The sequence below is a fragment of the Aotus nancymaae genome, unplaced genomic scaffold (genome assembly GCF_030222135.1).
Source record: "Aotus nancymaae isolate 86718 unplaced genomic scaffold, 86718_ANA_hifiasm-v0.15.2.pri h1tg000044l, whole genome shotgun sequence".
Classification (NCBI taxonomy): Eukaryota; Metazoa; Chordata; class Mammalia; order Primates; family Aotidae; genus Aotus; species Aotus nancymaae.
Window position 1 is genome coordinate 2,237,215 of NW_026988458.1, and position 14,254 is coordinate 2,251,468.

The window sequence follows — 14,254 nt, forward strand, 5'->3', positions numbered from 1 at the left end:
TCAAACCTAATTTAATATCATCGGAACTGGTTCAAATTAAGTAAAAACATGTTATTCAAATTGGTATTGAGCTTTTAGTTTATAGATTGATTTAAAATGATCTATTTTGTATCTATTATATTTTAATGCAATTGCATTTTTAAATTTGAGCTGTGATTTTAAATATAATTTTATTTTTCTGCAAACAGTTGCTACAGGTGATATATTCATTTTCAAATAATAAAGTGTTGGTTAAAACATTTCAAGAATTTTATATAATTCCCAAGTAAGTAAATAGCTTGATTGTTATCCAAATTTCACTCAGTATTTTAAAATTAAGAACATATTTAAAGCAGTATTCTGTTTGAAAAACTAAAATATATAACTTTTCTAAATAAACATTTTAAATTAAAAGCATTTTTTAAATTCTCTCATTTAAAATTAGTTTTTCTTACATGCTCTTCAAACAGAGAATGAGGTCTTCCACAACCATCCCTTCATCTGTATCTATAAATAGAGTGAATGCTGTCTTCATTATGAATGGCAGTATGGTAACATCCATAATGCCGGATTAAATGCTGTGTAGATAAAATACTGTTGATACACAATAGCTTATTCTGTTTAGCCCCTTCTATTGGCATAACCCCTTTCTCTCAAAGAAATTTAAAGTACTTAATGTATCAAGCCTTTTTAACAAGGTCTTCCCATTTTACAGATGATACTACTGAGAAATTCAGTAGCTAGATAACATATCGCCATCATTCTTATAGTTATGATCTATCAGACAAAAGCAATTCAATCCTTTCGCTGCACTATTATGTGGCCCTTCTCTGACTTTTCAAAGGCCCTTAAAATAACCCTCAATAACGAGAGTGTTTGGGCCCATGTTGTATTCACAAGTATTGCACAGAGCCAGTCTACTTACATACAAATTAGTTTGTTACAATTAGAAATTGATAAGACACAATATATGACTTTGTTTAGTCCTTTTCATCATTCTGTCTTTAAAGCAAAGATGGATGTGTGGCTTCTGCTTCCTCTGTTCCCCCAACTGCTCTTCAGGAGAGTCAGGATGTATTTACGGCAGCTAACACAACCCATAGGAAAATGGAAATAGAATCAGTACATCAGTCTTTTCTATTAGGAAGATTCTAATAATCCAGCTCAAAAATTTTTTTTTCTTCTTCCACTAATTTAATTTTTTTCAAAAATCATCTAAATTGAACAATTAAATGAGAGCACTTTATAAATAATAAATAGCTACTCAAATTTAAATGATCTAGCGACAACCTTAGTAGCTACTTACCATAAAAAAAAAAAAGCACCATCTCCTAACACAGGTTTCCCAAGTGTCATCCAGGATTGGCCTCAAAATCTCCCCAAGTACGCCTAAGAAAGGGCGGACCCTTGAGGCCCGCTGGAACCCCAGAAGCAGCCTCCCAGTGGCACTGAGTCTGAGAACGTGAATTTGGAGCCAGCTCTCCCAGTGATCCCATGCACCTTGAAGCTGCAAGACCATTACCCTTGTAAACCTCTAAGTTTCCATCTTTGACCACCAAGACCAATCTGAAGCAATGATTCATTAAAAAACAAAGCAGTTATCATATATTCTCTGTTCAAATCTACATTGCAATCTGCATCTATCGATAAAGAACACCCAATGTGCAAGTCTCACAGGAAGACCACCTGAGGGAGTATCAGTCGGAGCACCAGGAAGTCACGGTCTCCAGCGTGGGCTTACCTCCTCTGTGAAACCTTCCCTGGTTCTCACACACTGGGCAAGAGCACCCTGCCTGAGCATCTGGCATGGGCCCATGTCACACACCCATAACCATTTACATCACACTGCCTATGTGATCATCAGTCTCACCCACCAGATGGTGAGCCCAGTAGGGCTGATCTTCGCATCCTCAACACATGGACACAGGCTGGACACATAGCATGTGCTCGTACTCAACCTGAACACTTCATGGACTCGTAATAAAGGCTTGTTGAACAGATGAAAGAATGAATGTCACAACTGTCAAGCAACTTTAAAGAGAAATCGCGATTAATATGGATACACAGAAAGACCGTGGTGTGTATAGCTTCCACTGTTTCCTACCTAGGCCAAATCTGGCACCTACTGTCCCAGTCGTCCATTGGATGTGCCCTGAGCTGACTCGGGATCCTTGATCGAGTGCTTCCTATTTGCTGGGCACTGCATGCACCTTAGATGACGCGTCCCTGTGAAGCTCGCTTTATAATTTCTGTTTTACACCTGAGGAAATGGACTCAGAGCTAAGGACATTTGCCCAAGGACACAGAGCTAATCTGTGACCAGCATGATGACACTGAAAATGCAAACGGCCAGTTTTTACAAGGAGAAGCTTCATTCTTCAGTTCAATTTCTAACACAAAGAACTGGCTTCTGCTTCTCCATCTACCTGGACGCTCACCACTGAAGTTCAGGCTTTTCCACTTACTGAAATTTCCCACAAGAGTTTGAATTACTTAAAGCACAAGGTTGCTAAATCCTTTCTGAGGTTAAAATATGCTCACCTGGCTTTCCTTCTATTCTGTTACTTGGAACGAAAATGTAAGTTGACCTCTGCTTTGAATTTTTTCAGGCTGATCTGGACACTGCTAGTCTACCGTTTATAGGTTTTAGGTACCCGGAAGGCAGCTCCGCCCTGGAGATCCCAGGTCAGTTTCTTAGCTGCCTGAGACTGTTTCTGCGTCCTAGGAGTGCGTAGGACTAGCATGGAGTGCTACTGCTGCCACTAAATACCATCTCTCGTTAGCGTTTCCGGGGTGCTCGGAGAGAAAACAATGTCTGGGTGATGACTCTTGTCAGTCTCCCCATTGTCAAACCCCATCTCACGTTCCTCCACACTCACAATATTTCCCCATTGGGAACATGCCTGACATTGCAATTTCTCAAAACTGCAGCTCTGCAGTGAATGCGTAATTCCTGAAACTGCAAAATCTAACAAAAGCGGATTTTTTCCACTGATTTGACTGGCTGACTATTTCAAGGCTTTGCATGTGATGACCTGCTGCTCTCCACAAACAACGTCTTCAGTGCACCCACATGGTTGCTCTGAAGTGGCCGAGGGCAATTACAGCCTGGCCAGCTGCCTACCGGGCATTGGGAATTACTCACAAGGTCCAGCGTTTCTCTCCCAGACGCGATCTCCCCACAAGTCACACTTAGCAACTTGCCAAGCAGCTGTGACTTGATTTTGAACTCAGAACCCATTTTCCACCAGTGCTCTATGTCACCCAGGGTGAGCTGCGGACAGGTCACTCACTCAGAGCTGCTTGTTTTGTGTTGTTTTAAAAACTGCTTTGTCCTCTGTTTGTGTTTTAGTGTTGGTGTTTCGTGTCGGCGGATGAAAAGTAATTTAGACAAAAACATGGCAATGCTGTTCTTTTTATTTTTATTATCAAAATAGATGATCTTTTCCCGGCTTTGGATCTATCACTTGCTTGGGTTCTTCATGCGTTTTTCATGTTAAAATTCTTGGTGTTGTACTTTCAGCACAAATTTCCAGCTTGGTTGCTAAGGAAGACTAATTCATCTGCTTTCTTCCCTTGCCCCCTGACCTCCCCCTCCTCTTCACCCACACTCCGGTTTTCACTCCTTTCCCGCGAAGCCGCGGCTTTCCCTCCGCGAGAAAAACGCCACGCGCAACGCCCAGGGGCCGCAGCTCTGCCCGGGTGGAGAAGCCAGTCTAGTGATAAACAGCCTTGATATTTTATACCCCGATTCTGCGTCACACACGCCCCCCAAAACAGGTCGGGGCTGCGAAGAAGCTCAGCTAAGGCGCAGATTCCTGGAGAGACTGGGGACGCGGGGTCCGGGAGCTGAGCCAGGCCTTTCTGAGATTTTTTGTTTCTTATGGAAATTAAGAAAGAGTTTCTAAAACAGAGCCTCTGGGGCTGAGAGCGCGGGCAGCGTTCTCTCCAGTCCTCCCTCCAGCGGAGCAGCCGAAGCAGCCCCGGGCAATGGAAAAGGCAGGTGTTTACGGAGGAGACGGAGTCGGGGGAGGGCAGCCAGGCACGCCCTGCAGGCCCCAGGCCCGCACCCCGGGTCGCTAGTGCGCGGGCGCGCTCCCCACCCCCAAGGACGCCACGGGCCTGGGGCGCTGCGGCCGCGTCCCCTCCCCCTCCCCGGTCCCCTCCCCCCATCGCCCGGGACCCGACGGGCCCTGCCTCCCCTCCCCCTCCCTCGCGCCCACTTGTTGCTGTCCAGCCCGAGAAGTGCTCGTTCCGCCGGCTGAGTGTAAAAGGGTTTGACTTGCGGCTGACCCCGGGTCAGCACTTTCTCTCCGCTAATCCTGCTCTCTTTTTACACAAAACCCTCGGCCCCGTCCCTCGCATCAGTCATCTTAATCTCCACTCGCCCCCCACCGGCGGCTGACACCCCGCCTGGCCTCCAGGCCCCGGCGTGGACCCGAGGGAGATGGGCTCCTGGGGCGCCCGGGGACCCCCACGCCCTCCCGCCCCGAGCCAGCGGGGACGCGGCCGAAGGAATGAGGGGCGAGTGGGGGGAGCACGGGCCGTCCCGACACCTGCCCCCTCCCCGCCCCGACCCTCAGCCTGGGCCCCCAGGGGCCAGATAGGGACTGAGAGGGGAGCGGCGCGCGGGCCTCGGCGGGGGAAGGACGGGGCGGCCGAGCTTCAGAGACAAAGAGAAGGCCGGGCCTCGCCGAGAGGCCGGTGGCGGAGGCGCAGCTCAGGGCGGGAGTCGGAGGGCGGTGAAGGCGGCGTTGGGACGGGAGGGGAGGTGGGAGTGGATGGCGGGGGCTGGGAGGCAAGGCAGAGCCCCGGGACCCGAAGGGCAGAGGCGCGGTGTGCGGGGCTCAGCCGCGGGCAGAGCCGGAGAAGGGGCGACTCTGAGAGGCGCAGGCAGCGGGGTGCGCCCCGGAGGCCCGAGACCCCGCGGAGGCCCGGCCACTCCCGCCCGGAGGGGACCCGTCGGGACCAGCGGCGGACGCCGCTCGGCTCCTCCTGGGGCGGGCGGAGCAGGGTCCCGGCGGGCGCGCAGCTGGAGAGGAAAGGCCGGGGAGGGAGAAGGGAGAGAGGGAGGGAGGGAAGAACAGGCGAGGCAGGGAGGAAGCGGGAGGAGAGTGCTCGCCCTCAGATCCTGGGAGGTGGTCCCGAGGCCCGGCCCGGGGCGGGAGCAGAGGAAGGGTGAGGGGTCCCTGCGTCCCCCACCTCCCGGCCCGCGCCCCCTCCCCGCCCTCGCTAGGTCCTGACGCCGCCCCACCCCGCCGGACTCGGGGGGCACCCAGTCCCCCCTTCTCGCTGCGGGGCCCGCACCCCGCTCACTCCTCCCAATCTGGCCGGGCCTTTCAATCTCGCCAATTAGGCTGGAAAGAGAGACCAGCCAAGGCCAAGTCTGCTTTCCACTTGCAGTTTCCAAGGACTCAGCCCCGGGGTTAAATTCTGCCGCCGACGCCTCCGGAGCCTCTGCCGCGGGGCACAGGCAGAGCGTGGGTGGGGCGGAGGCGGGAGCGGGCCCAAGCCGGATGGGGTCCGGGGGGCGCTGGAGCCCGGGCCCGCCCGGAGCGCGCCTTCCGGGGACACACGTCCCGGGACGGGTTTCTTGAATTAACAGGAATTTTCCGGAGACAGAAATCTGCGGTGCCGGGTCTTTGTCGGGAAATGAAACGCGGGAGCATGAGTACCGTTCTCCCACACGCGTGATTTTAATAGACCTATCAGTCACGCTCCCGACGCGCATCTGCAGATCAGGCCGCTGTGCCCGAGTCTTCTTTCAAACTAATTCATCTAGTACGAGTGGGTTTTTCCGGGGAAGGGGGTGTCAAAATCTCAGCAACAAAGGGGCCGAGGAGTTGAAAAACAAAACAAGGCTTAAAATAAACAAACCAAAACAGAAAACCCTCAAGCGAACCCTCCTAGCCCCGGTGTGGAGGGCAGGGCCGAGCGCAATGGCGGATTTACGAGTCACACCGTCGCCCCCGCTCGAACTGCTGCAAACTTTCCCCAGGCCTCAAAGACTCCTGTCCGCCTTCTCTACACGGCTTGCAAACATAATTGGACTAAGCGACAGAAGCACCACCCTGTGATTTGGGAAGTGAATGAAGTCGTCATATAATATAATAACTATCATCATACAGTATTTCACTCCGTGAATACGAGGAGTGCTACCCTGGCCAAGCACTGCGTTCACAGTTGTCTCAGGGCCTAGTGTAATCTTTTCTCCACTAATTTTAATTGGAGAGACACTGCTGGGGGCGGGGAAAGGGGGACAGAATCTCAATCCTGAGATGAATCTCAGCTAATTTCTTTGCCCCCCGCAACCCTGTGATATTTTTTAATGTCATTTTAAAAATTCGATTTGCTTTTGTCCATGCTGTTCTAATCAACAAAACAAGGAAGGAAGATGGCTGGAGCACCTGGCATTGGCTATGTCACTGACTCTGCATGAAGCACCTGCCGAATACCAGTCTGTAAGACCATCCTCCGGGGAGACACAGGCCGCTTGCCTGGCGTCCCGGGCGCACTAGCTCAACTTTTCATCGTCTGTGGCTCTAAAGTGGGGCCCACATCCTAATATTGAGCCAAGACCCAGATGCCAACAATTGCACACAGAAACTCCAGGGTACACACAGGCGAACATAGGGGCCAGACTGAGGAGTGGACGCCAAAGAGCCTCAGAGAGAGTCCTTTAAGTCTGTATATTTCAGAGAAAATCCTCAAGGTCCCAGTGAGTTAACAGAACAAGCATTATAGAATTTCCCAAAGCAACTCCCAGAGGGGATTGGGAAGGCCCTTTCCCAGACTAAGTCTTAATGCTGCTCAGCCATCCATGGGCACACAGACACTTCTAGAAACAACTGCTTCAGAAAGGATCAAATAGGTAAGAAAGAAAAATGAAGAAAAAGAAAAGGGGGCTTTTATTGTTAGAAAGCAGTGGACATCATTCTTGAAGTTTTTTTGCAATCACTTTAACGAATGAGTGGTTTAAGCAAACTTATCAGAATGACTCCCCAAAATTACACATGTCAATTGTCAGATTAGCATTATACTTAAAGCTGTTCTCAAATGTAGGCTGAATTCAGTTCTCATTAAACTGATAGCATAGGCCCACTTTTGGATGGACAGTCCATACTCATTCCAGGACAATAAAAGGTGTTGAGAAAACGAGGGGGAAGCCTAAGGCTGCTGAAATCAACCTATTTCCATCAGGACTTAGTGTTTTTTTTTTTTTTTTTCAAAAATATAATTTCATCTTAATGTTGTGATTAATTTTTAAATGTATTTGCTACAGTATAACTTTTAAATGCAGTATTTAATGCTGTCAGATTATTTGAAGACAAAGTTTTACAGAAAACTTTAAATTTCAGAAAAAAACTGCAATGTACCAATAAACACCTAGAAAAAAATATAATTAAAAAATTTAAAGCATCAAACAACCTCAAGATCTCGTCAAGAGTAATGAACAAGGCATTTTGCGTTCACGTCGGTTAGCAACCTGCATCCCAGTTCACGCAGGGGAGGGTGATGGTCGATATTTCTCTGTGTGTATGAGACTCCAACACATTGGTTTCGCCCGTTTTCCCAGGAGAAAGAAGCCAGAGGGAGGGGTAGCGGGTGGACAGAGTGGGCTCGGCTGCAGCACATTTTGGTTCAGCAATTTTGTTTCCTGGAAACACACTTAGATAAATTCTGCTCGAAATTTTAATTGCTGGGTAATTGGGAAACCCGTGACCTGCCCTGGTCTTTGTCCCTCATCCAAGGCCTGGTCCCAGGTCCCGCCATTGGGGTCTTCCCTTCCTCCTCTGGACCAAACAGTGGCGAAGAAGCCCAGTCAGGTGGAAGGCGCCCCGCTTCCAGCAAGGTAACGAACGCGCAGCCACCCCAGCCACCCGAGCAGAAGATACTTTTAATTATTTCTCGGCCCGTAGTAACACTTCAGTTCTACAAAATAACCTCTAGGTTTTAACTTTCTTCTCTTCCACTGAATAATCTTCCTTGAAAATCCTATTTCCCCCGCCCCATTCCCCGGGGTTCTCTTACTTTTAGTTCGTACAGATGATTTCCCTTTCAGATTTCCTAACTGCGTTTTGAACTCATAGAACATGCATATAAAAATAGCATGTTTCAAATTTATGGGGAAATGGGCTTTCTCTGTTAAACTTATTGAGTCAAAACATTTTTGGGGGGCGAGTGTCTTTCTCCGTTTTTAGAAGGAAAGCTTTTTAGGAAACTATGTACATAATCTGACTTCTCCTCCCCGCATTGCAACGCCTAAAATAAAATTTTCACAATGCATTTACAAGAAATAATACGAAACCCAAAAAAAAAAAAAAAAAAAATGGCAATGGTCGGATACAGAAAGTTTTACAAAACCCAGGAATATAACTCCGCCGCCTTAAGGAGGGGATGGTGGTGGTAATCTCTTTGTATAAATTAACAAACCAACCCAAAAGAGCGGGAACAACTACAAAAAACTTGTGAGTGCTTGGACCTGCGTTACTACATTTATAACAAATGCGACGAGCTCCGCGTCGCTTGGGCTCAGGCTGTCGGCGCCGTCAGGAAGCGACGCGGGGGAAAGTGAACGCGCCGGCCGGGATACAAAAGTTGGCTTCGCCTCTCGCCTCGTTTTGACTTTTTTGTCCCCTCGAGCAAAGAAAACGCTTTCCGCCTCCTCCGCGGGTGATAAATACTGTACAAAAAGTCTCAAGAAAACACCGAAGTTCAGTCTAAAACGCAAGTCTGGTGTCAGCGCCCAGAGGTCGCCCAGAGCTCCGGGAAAGGTGAGCTGGCGGCACGCGCCACCGGGCGTTCGTCTCCAGTGTTTTCCTTTTGACCAGAGCCTGGAAACGTCTGTACAAAAGCCAGGCCGCACCGGGGCGGGCCGCGAGCTCGGGAGTCGCCGCCCAGGGTCCCCGGAGTCCTGGCGGCGCTAGATGTGCGTCAGGGGCACCGTGCCGTTGACGCCCGCGCCCGCGCCCTGGTAGTGCTGTGGCAGCGAATGCAGCCGGCTCTGCGCGGCGGCCGCCGCCGGGTCGCCCCCCTCGCCCGCGGGCAAGTACATGCTGATCATCTCGCGCAGGTCCCCGGGGCACGGCGCCCGCGAGTGCGCAGGGGCAGGTGGGCTGCCGCTCGGCTCCGACTTGACCAGCGAACCCAGCGCGCCCAGGGCGCCCGACGACGCGGCCGCCGCCGCTGCCGCCGCCGCCACGGCCGAGTTCTGGTGCGCGCCGCCCGCGGCGGCGGCGGCGGCGGCCGCGGCGCCGTAGGGGAGGCCGCCGTAGCCCGAGGGCGATGCGCTCATGTAGCCCTGCGAGTTGGAGATGGGGCTGTACTGCAGCGCGCCCATGTCGTAGCGGTGCATGGGCTGCGGGTTGTGCGGGTGCGCGTGCGGGTGGTGCGGATGCGGGTGCGCGGGGTGCGCGTGCGGGTGCGCGCCGCCCGCGCCCGGGTGCTGCCCGTAGGCCAGCTGCGCCTCCTGCATCATGGCCGCGGCCGCCGCCGCCGCCGCCACCGAGCCCGGGTAGGCGCCGTTGGCCCAGCCGTTGACGTGCGCGTATCCGCCGCCCGCCGCGCCGCCCGGGCTCTCCAGGCGCTGGCCCACGGCCGCCGCGCCCACGCCCACACCCACGCCCATGGCCACGGCCGCGCCGCCGCCGCCCGCGCCGGCCGCCAGGAGCCCGCCGGCCAGCGAGTACTTGTCCTTCTTGAGCAGCGTCTTGGTCTTGCGGCGCGGCCGGTACTTGTAATCCGGGTGCTCCTTCATGTGCAGCGCGCGCAGCCGCTTGGCCTCGTCGATGAACGGCCGCTTCTCGGCCTCGGACATGACCTTCCACTCGGCGCCCAGGCGCTTGCTGATCTCCGAGTTGTGCATCTTGGGGTTCTCCTGGGCCATCTTGCGCCGCTGCCCGCGGGACCACACCATGAAGGCGTTCATGGGCCGCTTGACCCGGTCCTGGTTGGCCTTGGTGCCCCCGCCGCCGCCGCCCCCGCCGCCGCCGCCGCCGCCGCCGCCCGCCCCGGCGGGGCCCGAGAGGTTCGTGGGGGCCTGGGCGCCGCCGGGCGAGTGCAGGTCGGTCTCCATCATCATGCTGTACATCGGGGCGGCTGGCGGGTTCACCGGCACCGCGAGGAGAGGGCCTGGCGCATAGACGGCCGGGTTGGGGGGTAGACAGAGAGGAGTTCGAACGGAGCGAGACGCGGGCGGGGGGGTCCTAGCAGAGAGAAGAATGGGTAGGGGTGGAGGCAACGACAACAAAAAGAGGCAGAAACACACGCACTCAGTGCCGCTTCGGCTCGCAGGTTTAAAGTTTCTCCCGGTGCACAAACCACTTGCCAAACAGGCCGACAGTCGGGGTCGCAGTCCTCGCCGCCACCGCAGCCCAGGCGCCCTCGGCGGAGCGGTGCAAACAGGTGCAGTCGTGGCCAAGTTGCGGCTCCACTTTCGGGGCCAGGAGGCTTGTCCTGGGCCCGGCCGGGGGTGCGCTGTCTCCTCCTCGCCGGCCGCCGCCGCCGCGCGCTGTCTCCTTCCTCCTGTGCTCGATCCTCAGCGGCCTCCAACTCGGGGGCTGCAACTTCTAGCAGGGCGGCGCGCCGCGTGCGCTGGGCATGTGCTGTTCCCAGGTGCCCGGGGGGAGTCAGGCGCCGAGGGGGGGCGCAGGGGGGCCCGGAGGGGGCTATTACGGTGCAGCCAGGGAGGGGTCCGGGGACAGCGGGAGGAGCGCGGGCTCGCGGAATGGGCCGGAGAGTCGGGGCCGCCAAGCCTGGGACGGGCTGTCCGCTGCCTGCCCGGGGCCGTGCGCTTGGAGCGGAGGCGCACGCGGGGCCGGCGGCGCGCGGGGCCCAGCAGCCATACGCCGGGCCCGGGCTGCCATTAAATGTGCGCGCCGCGGCCAATGGGAGCCGGCGGCGGCGGTGATTTGCATGGCGCGCTGGCAAGTGACGTGGGGAGGGAGTAGATACACTGGGCGCGGGCGGCAGAGCGGGGAGGAGGGGAGGAAGGAGGGGGAGCAAAGCAGGAAGGAGGAGGGGGAGGAGGCCCGGGAGGGGGGTGACAACCACAACGCTTCCTGAGCGCGCGCGCGCGGCGGCGGCGGCGGCGGCGGCGGCGAACCCCGAGCTCGCCCTCCTCGCCGCTCCCCGCCCGCGCGCTCCGAATGATTAACGATTGGGTTGAAAAGTGAAGACTTAGGAAGAATCGTCAGGGGTTGGGAGGAGGAAACGCAGCCCTGGGCCAGTTTTACACGGGCGCGGTGGAGACCCAGCTCCTCCTCTGCCCCCGCCGGCCAACTCCGAGCCTGCAGGGAAGGGGAAAGTTGAGCGCGAGGCCGGCGCATCACCCTCGGCTCACCCGAGTGCTGAAAAGGAGGGGCGCTCCCATGGACGCAGGGGAGACTCTCCGAGGGCTCCTACAGGTTCTCCTGCAAGGATCAGGCGGCTCAGTAACCCCAGCCCCACCCCGCCCCACATCTGTTCTCGGCCACGATGCGCACTGAAGTTCTCCGGTGCCCGCTCTTGCAGCCAGGGCCTCCACAGACCAGGCCCTTCAATTCGGGTAAAGGGGGAGTATTTGTGTGCGCTTGGCTCCTTAGCCCCGTTTCGTACCAGCCCTAACTTTTTTGGGGTGGGTCTTTTAATGAGCCTGGGGTCGTAGTCACTCACTCTTCCCAACCCCGGTCTTCTTTCTCTGGAAAAGGAATTTCTAGGAAGGTGGAACACGACAAGATCTATCTGGAATCTAGTTCCCGAATAACAGTTGAAAAAGTTTGTTGAATCGCAAAAGAATGATCTGGCCCACGCTTTTCTGGAGCGAGTCTCCCACGAGCTGGTTGCCTAAGAACTGAGAAAACTGCGTGAACTGCGCGGGGCCAACTAACCCGAATGAAAGGCGGGGCCTCGGGACTAGGTCACAGCCGCGGGTCTAAATCCTGCAAAGGAAAGGCCCAGCTCCTGGAAAGAGGAAGGCCTTCACCTGCGGTTATCTTTCTTAAACCTCAAAGTGACTTTGATTTGGGAACATGCAAGAGTTTGTCAAACCCAGTCTCAATTATCATAGCGCTCACACTACGGTTTCCACCAGACTGATCTGAAAGTCGTCCAAAGACTTCTTTGAGCCCAAGTATTCCTCCTCGGTCCTCACCGAGGCACCCTGAGATGAGAGTGCTTATGGAGATTGGTGGTGGGTAAAGTGGAGCCTTCACCGCATGTCACGTGTCTGTCTTGTAATAGAAATATTCAGTAAGGATGATGATAACGGTAATAGAAGTAATAGTATGTTTGAGTCTGGGGCAGAGAACACGCGACACCTTTTTTTTTCTCTTAAAAAAAAATCTGAGGTTGTGAATTTCTTGACCCTGTTGCTTGTCCAAGGTAAAAGAATAATGCTTTATTTCCTCAATTGCTATGATTATTACTGTAGGGTTTATTATTATTATTATTGCAGGGTTGCCTCAGCGTGCAGTGCAACAGCAAATCGATCTCTCTGCAGATTAAACTGCTTTTATTCCAGTCCGTTCAGCATTTAATAGTAAATTCATCAAATAATATATAATTATATTAGGAAGCGAACATCATTTCATATTTATTTTTCACTAAATATCTAGGTTATAAACTGGGTTTCCAACTACCTTCTTATTTAACCGGTCGAGTTTGTTAAATCTTTTGATTTGTTCCATGCACTACCTACAAATATCAGTTACATTGTGAATGAACAAAAAAGGAGCAAGAATATTGTTTGGGAATGCTATAGACCCATTTTTTTCTTTGATAATTTAGGAGGCAGTGGGTGTGCAGTGAGATCCAGTGTGTTAGGGAAAGTCAGCAAGACTGAAATAAAGGAAATGGTTTACAAATTATAAACTATATTATCCACTTAGCAGTTGAAAGATTTCTTTCCTCTGCTTTTCAATTTAGAGTTTAAACTAAATAGCTTACAACTCCCTGAAAATGCATTGTATGAATCAGGCTTGGCACATTATTTTCCATATCAATGGAGCGATTTATTTTATAAACGCCCTGCACTCCAGTGTGCTTTGCAGGAATGCTTTATGCTTTGGGGAACTTGGATAGCTGAGTTTGAAATGGTCTAGTTTATTTCTACCATAGTCCTGAAAATTGTTTCCAAATACGACGTTACCCTTGTTTTTCAGAGCATCTAAATAGGAGAAAAATGGTTTAGCGTCGTATGAGATCACACTAGTGCTCGACGTTCAGCGTGCTCTCCATAAGCCCTCTTTAGCGACGAGATGTTCCCTAGGCGCAAGCGGGTTCACACACGATGGGTGACCACCTGCTAAGTATTAAACCAAAGCTGCAGGTGGAACTTGCTGCCAAGAGATAAATGATTGGCGGCAGCAGGCAGTGCAAATTAGGCAGCACAGGGCACTGTATGCCAGACCTCTGTGCCTTCCTTCCTGGCATGAGGATTGAAGAGCATCATATTAACTCCTGCTGGCAATCGATGGCTTCTGGAAGCCTCAATTTCTTGCTCCTTCTAACCTCTTTCTTCCGTGACTCTTTAAAAAAGCAGAGACAGTCCAAAACCAGTTCGAAACGCAGCTCCTTCTCCCTTCCACCCCCAGCCAGGTTGGCAGGGACCTCCTTCAAACTCAGTATTTTCCCAAAGGCGGGACTCCTGAAGATTTGAACACTAACTTCCCTATGCCCAAGTAATATCATAGGAAGTCTGGACCCCCAAGCAAAGGGTTACTCTCACTGTTGATTGACCAAATTTGCTTTTCTGGCAACTCAGAAACTTCATTGTGCTTCTTTGCTCAAAATGCCAAAATGAAGATCAACTTAGAAATGTGGATAAATAAAAACACTTTCTATTGTATGTGACCTGTGGTCACAGTCTTCAAAGACGATCCAGAACCAAACCATCTTGAGAAGTCACACACACACATGCCTATATGCATGTGGTAGATCTCAACTTTCAGTGCTGGACTTCAACACCATTAGCCTGAACTATCTATATGGAGTAATGAACACTTTCAGCTTTTGCCCCCCCCCCACCCGACCTCACCACGCATGAAAGAGAGCTTTGCGGCATCTAGAGATGGATTTGCTGTGCCCAGTGTCAGTCCCAAGCCCCAGGCAAAGAGCTAGGAGTTCTGGAGAACAGTGAAAGAAGACAGAAACCCTGCCCTGTCTTTCGTGGTCCTGGTGAAGCCGACCTGTCCTGCTGACACTCTCCAGACATCTGGCCGCACCACAACCGGTTGCCCTCCTGGGTTCAGCTCCTGAGGCTTCTAGGGGCCGGTTGGAGGGCGGAGACCACGTGTAG

General features: G+C 52.7%; 1 protein-coding gene across 1 annotated transcript; it reads right to left on the minus strand.

Moving 5' to 3' along the window:
• Positions 1–6,047: 6,047 nt before the first annotated feature.
• Positions 6,048–10,585, minus strand: SOX1 (SRY-box transcription factor 1). The gene has a single exon (XM_064361865.1). The coding sequence runs from the start codon at positions 10,067–10,069 to the stop codon at positions 8,903–8,905; it is 1,167 nt and encodes a 388-aa protein (XP_064217935.1). The 5' UTR covers positions 10,070–10,585; the 3' UTR covers positions 6,048–8,902.
• Between the last annotated feature and the right edge of the window lie 3,669 nt (positions 10,586–14,254).

What these genes read in the sequence shown, in the direction of transcription:
- SOX1 (XM_064361865.1), bottom strand. Translation starts at nt 10,069, where the DNA reads ATGTACAGCATGATGATGGAGACCGACCTGCACTCGCCCGGCGGCGCC.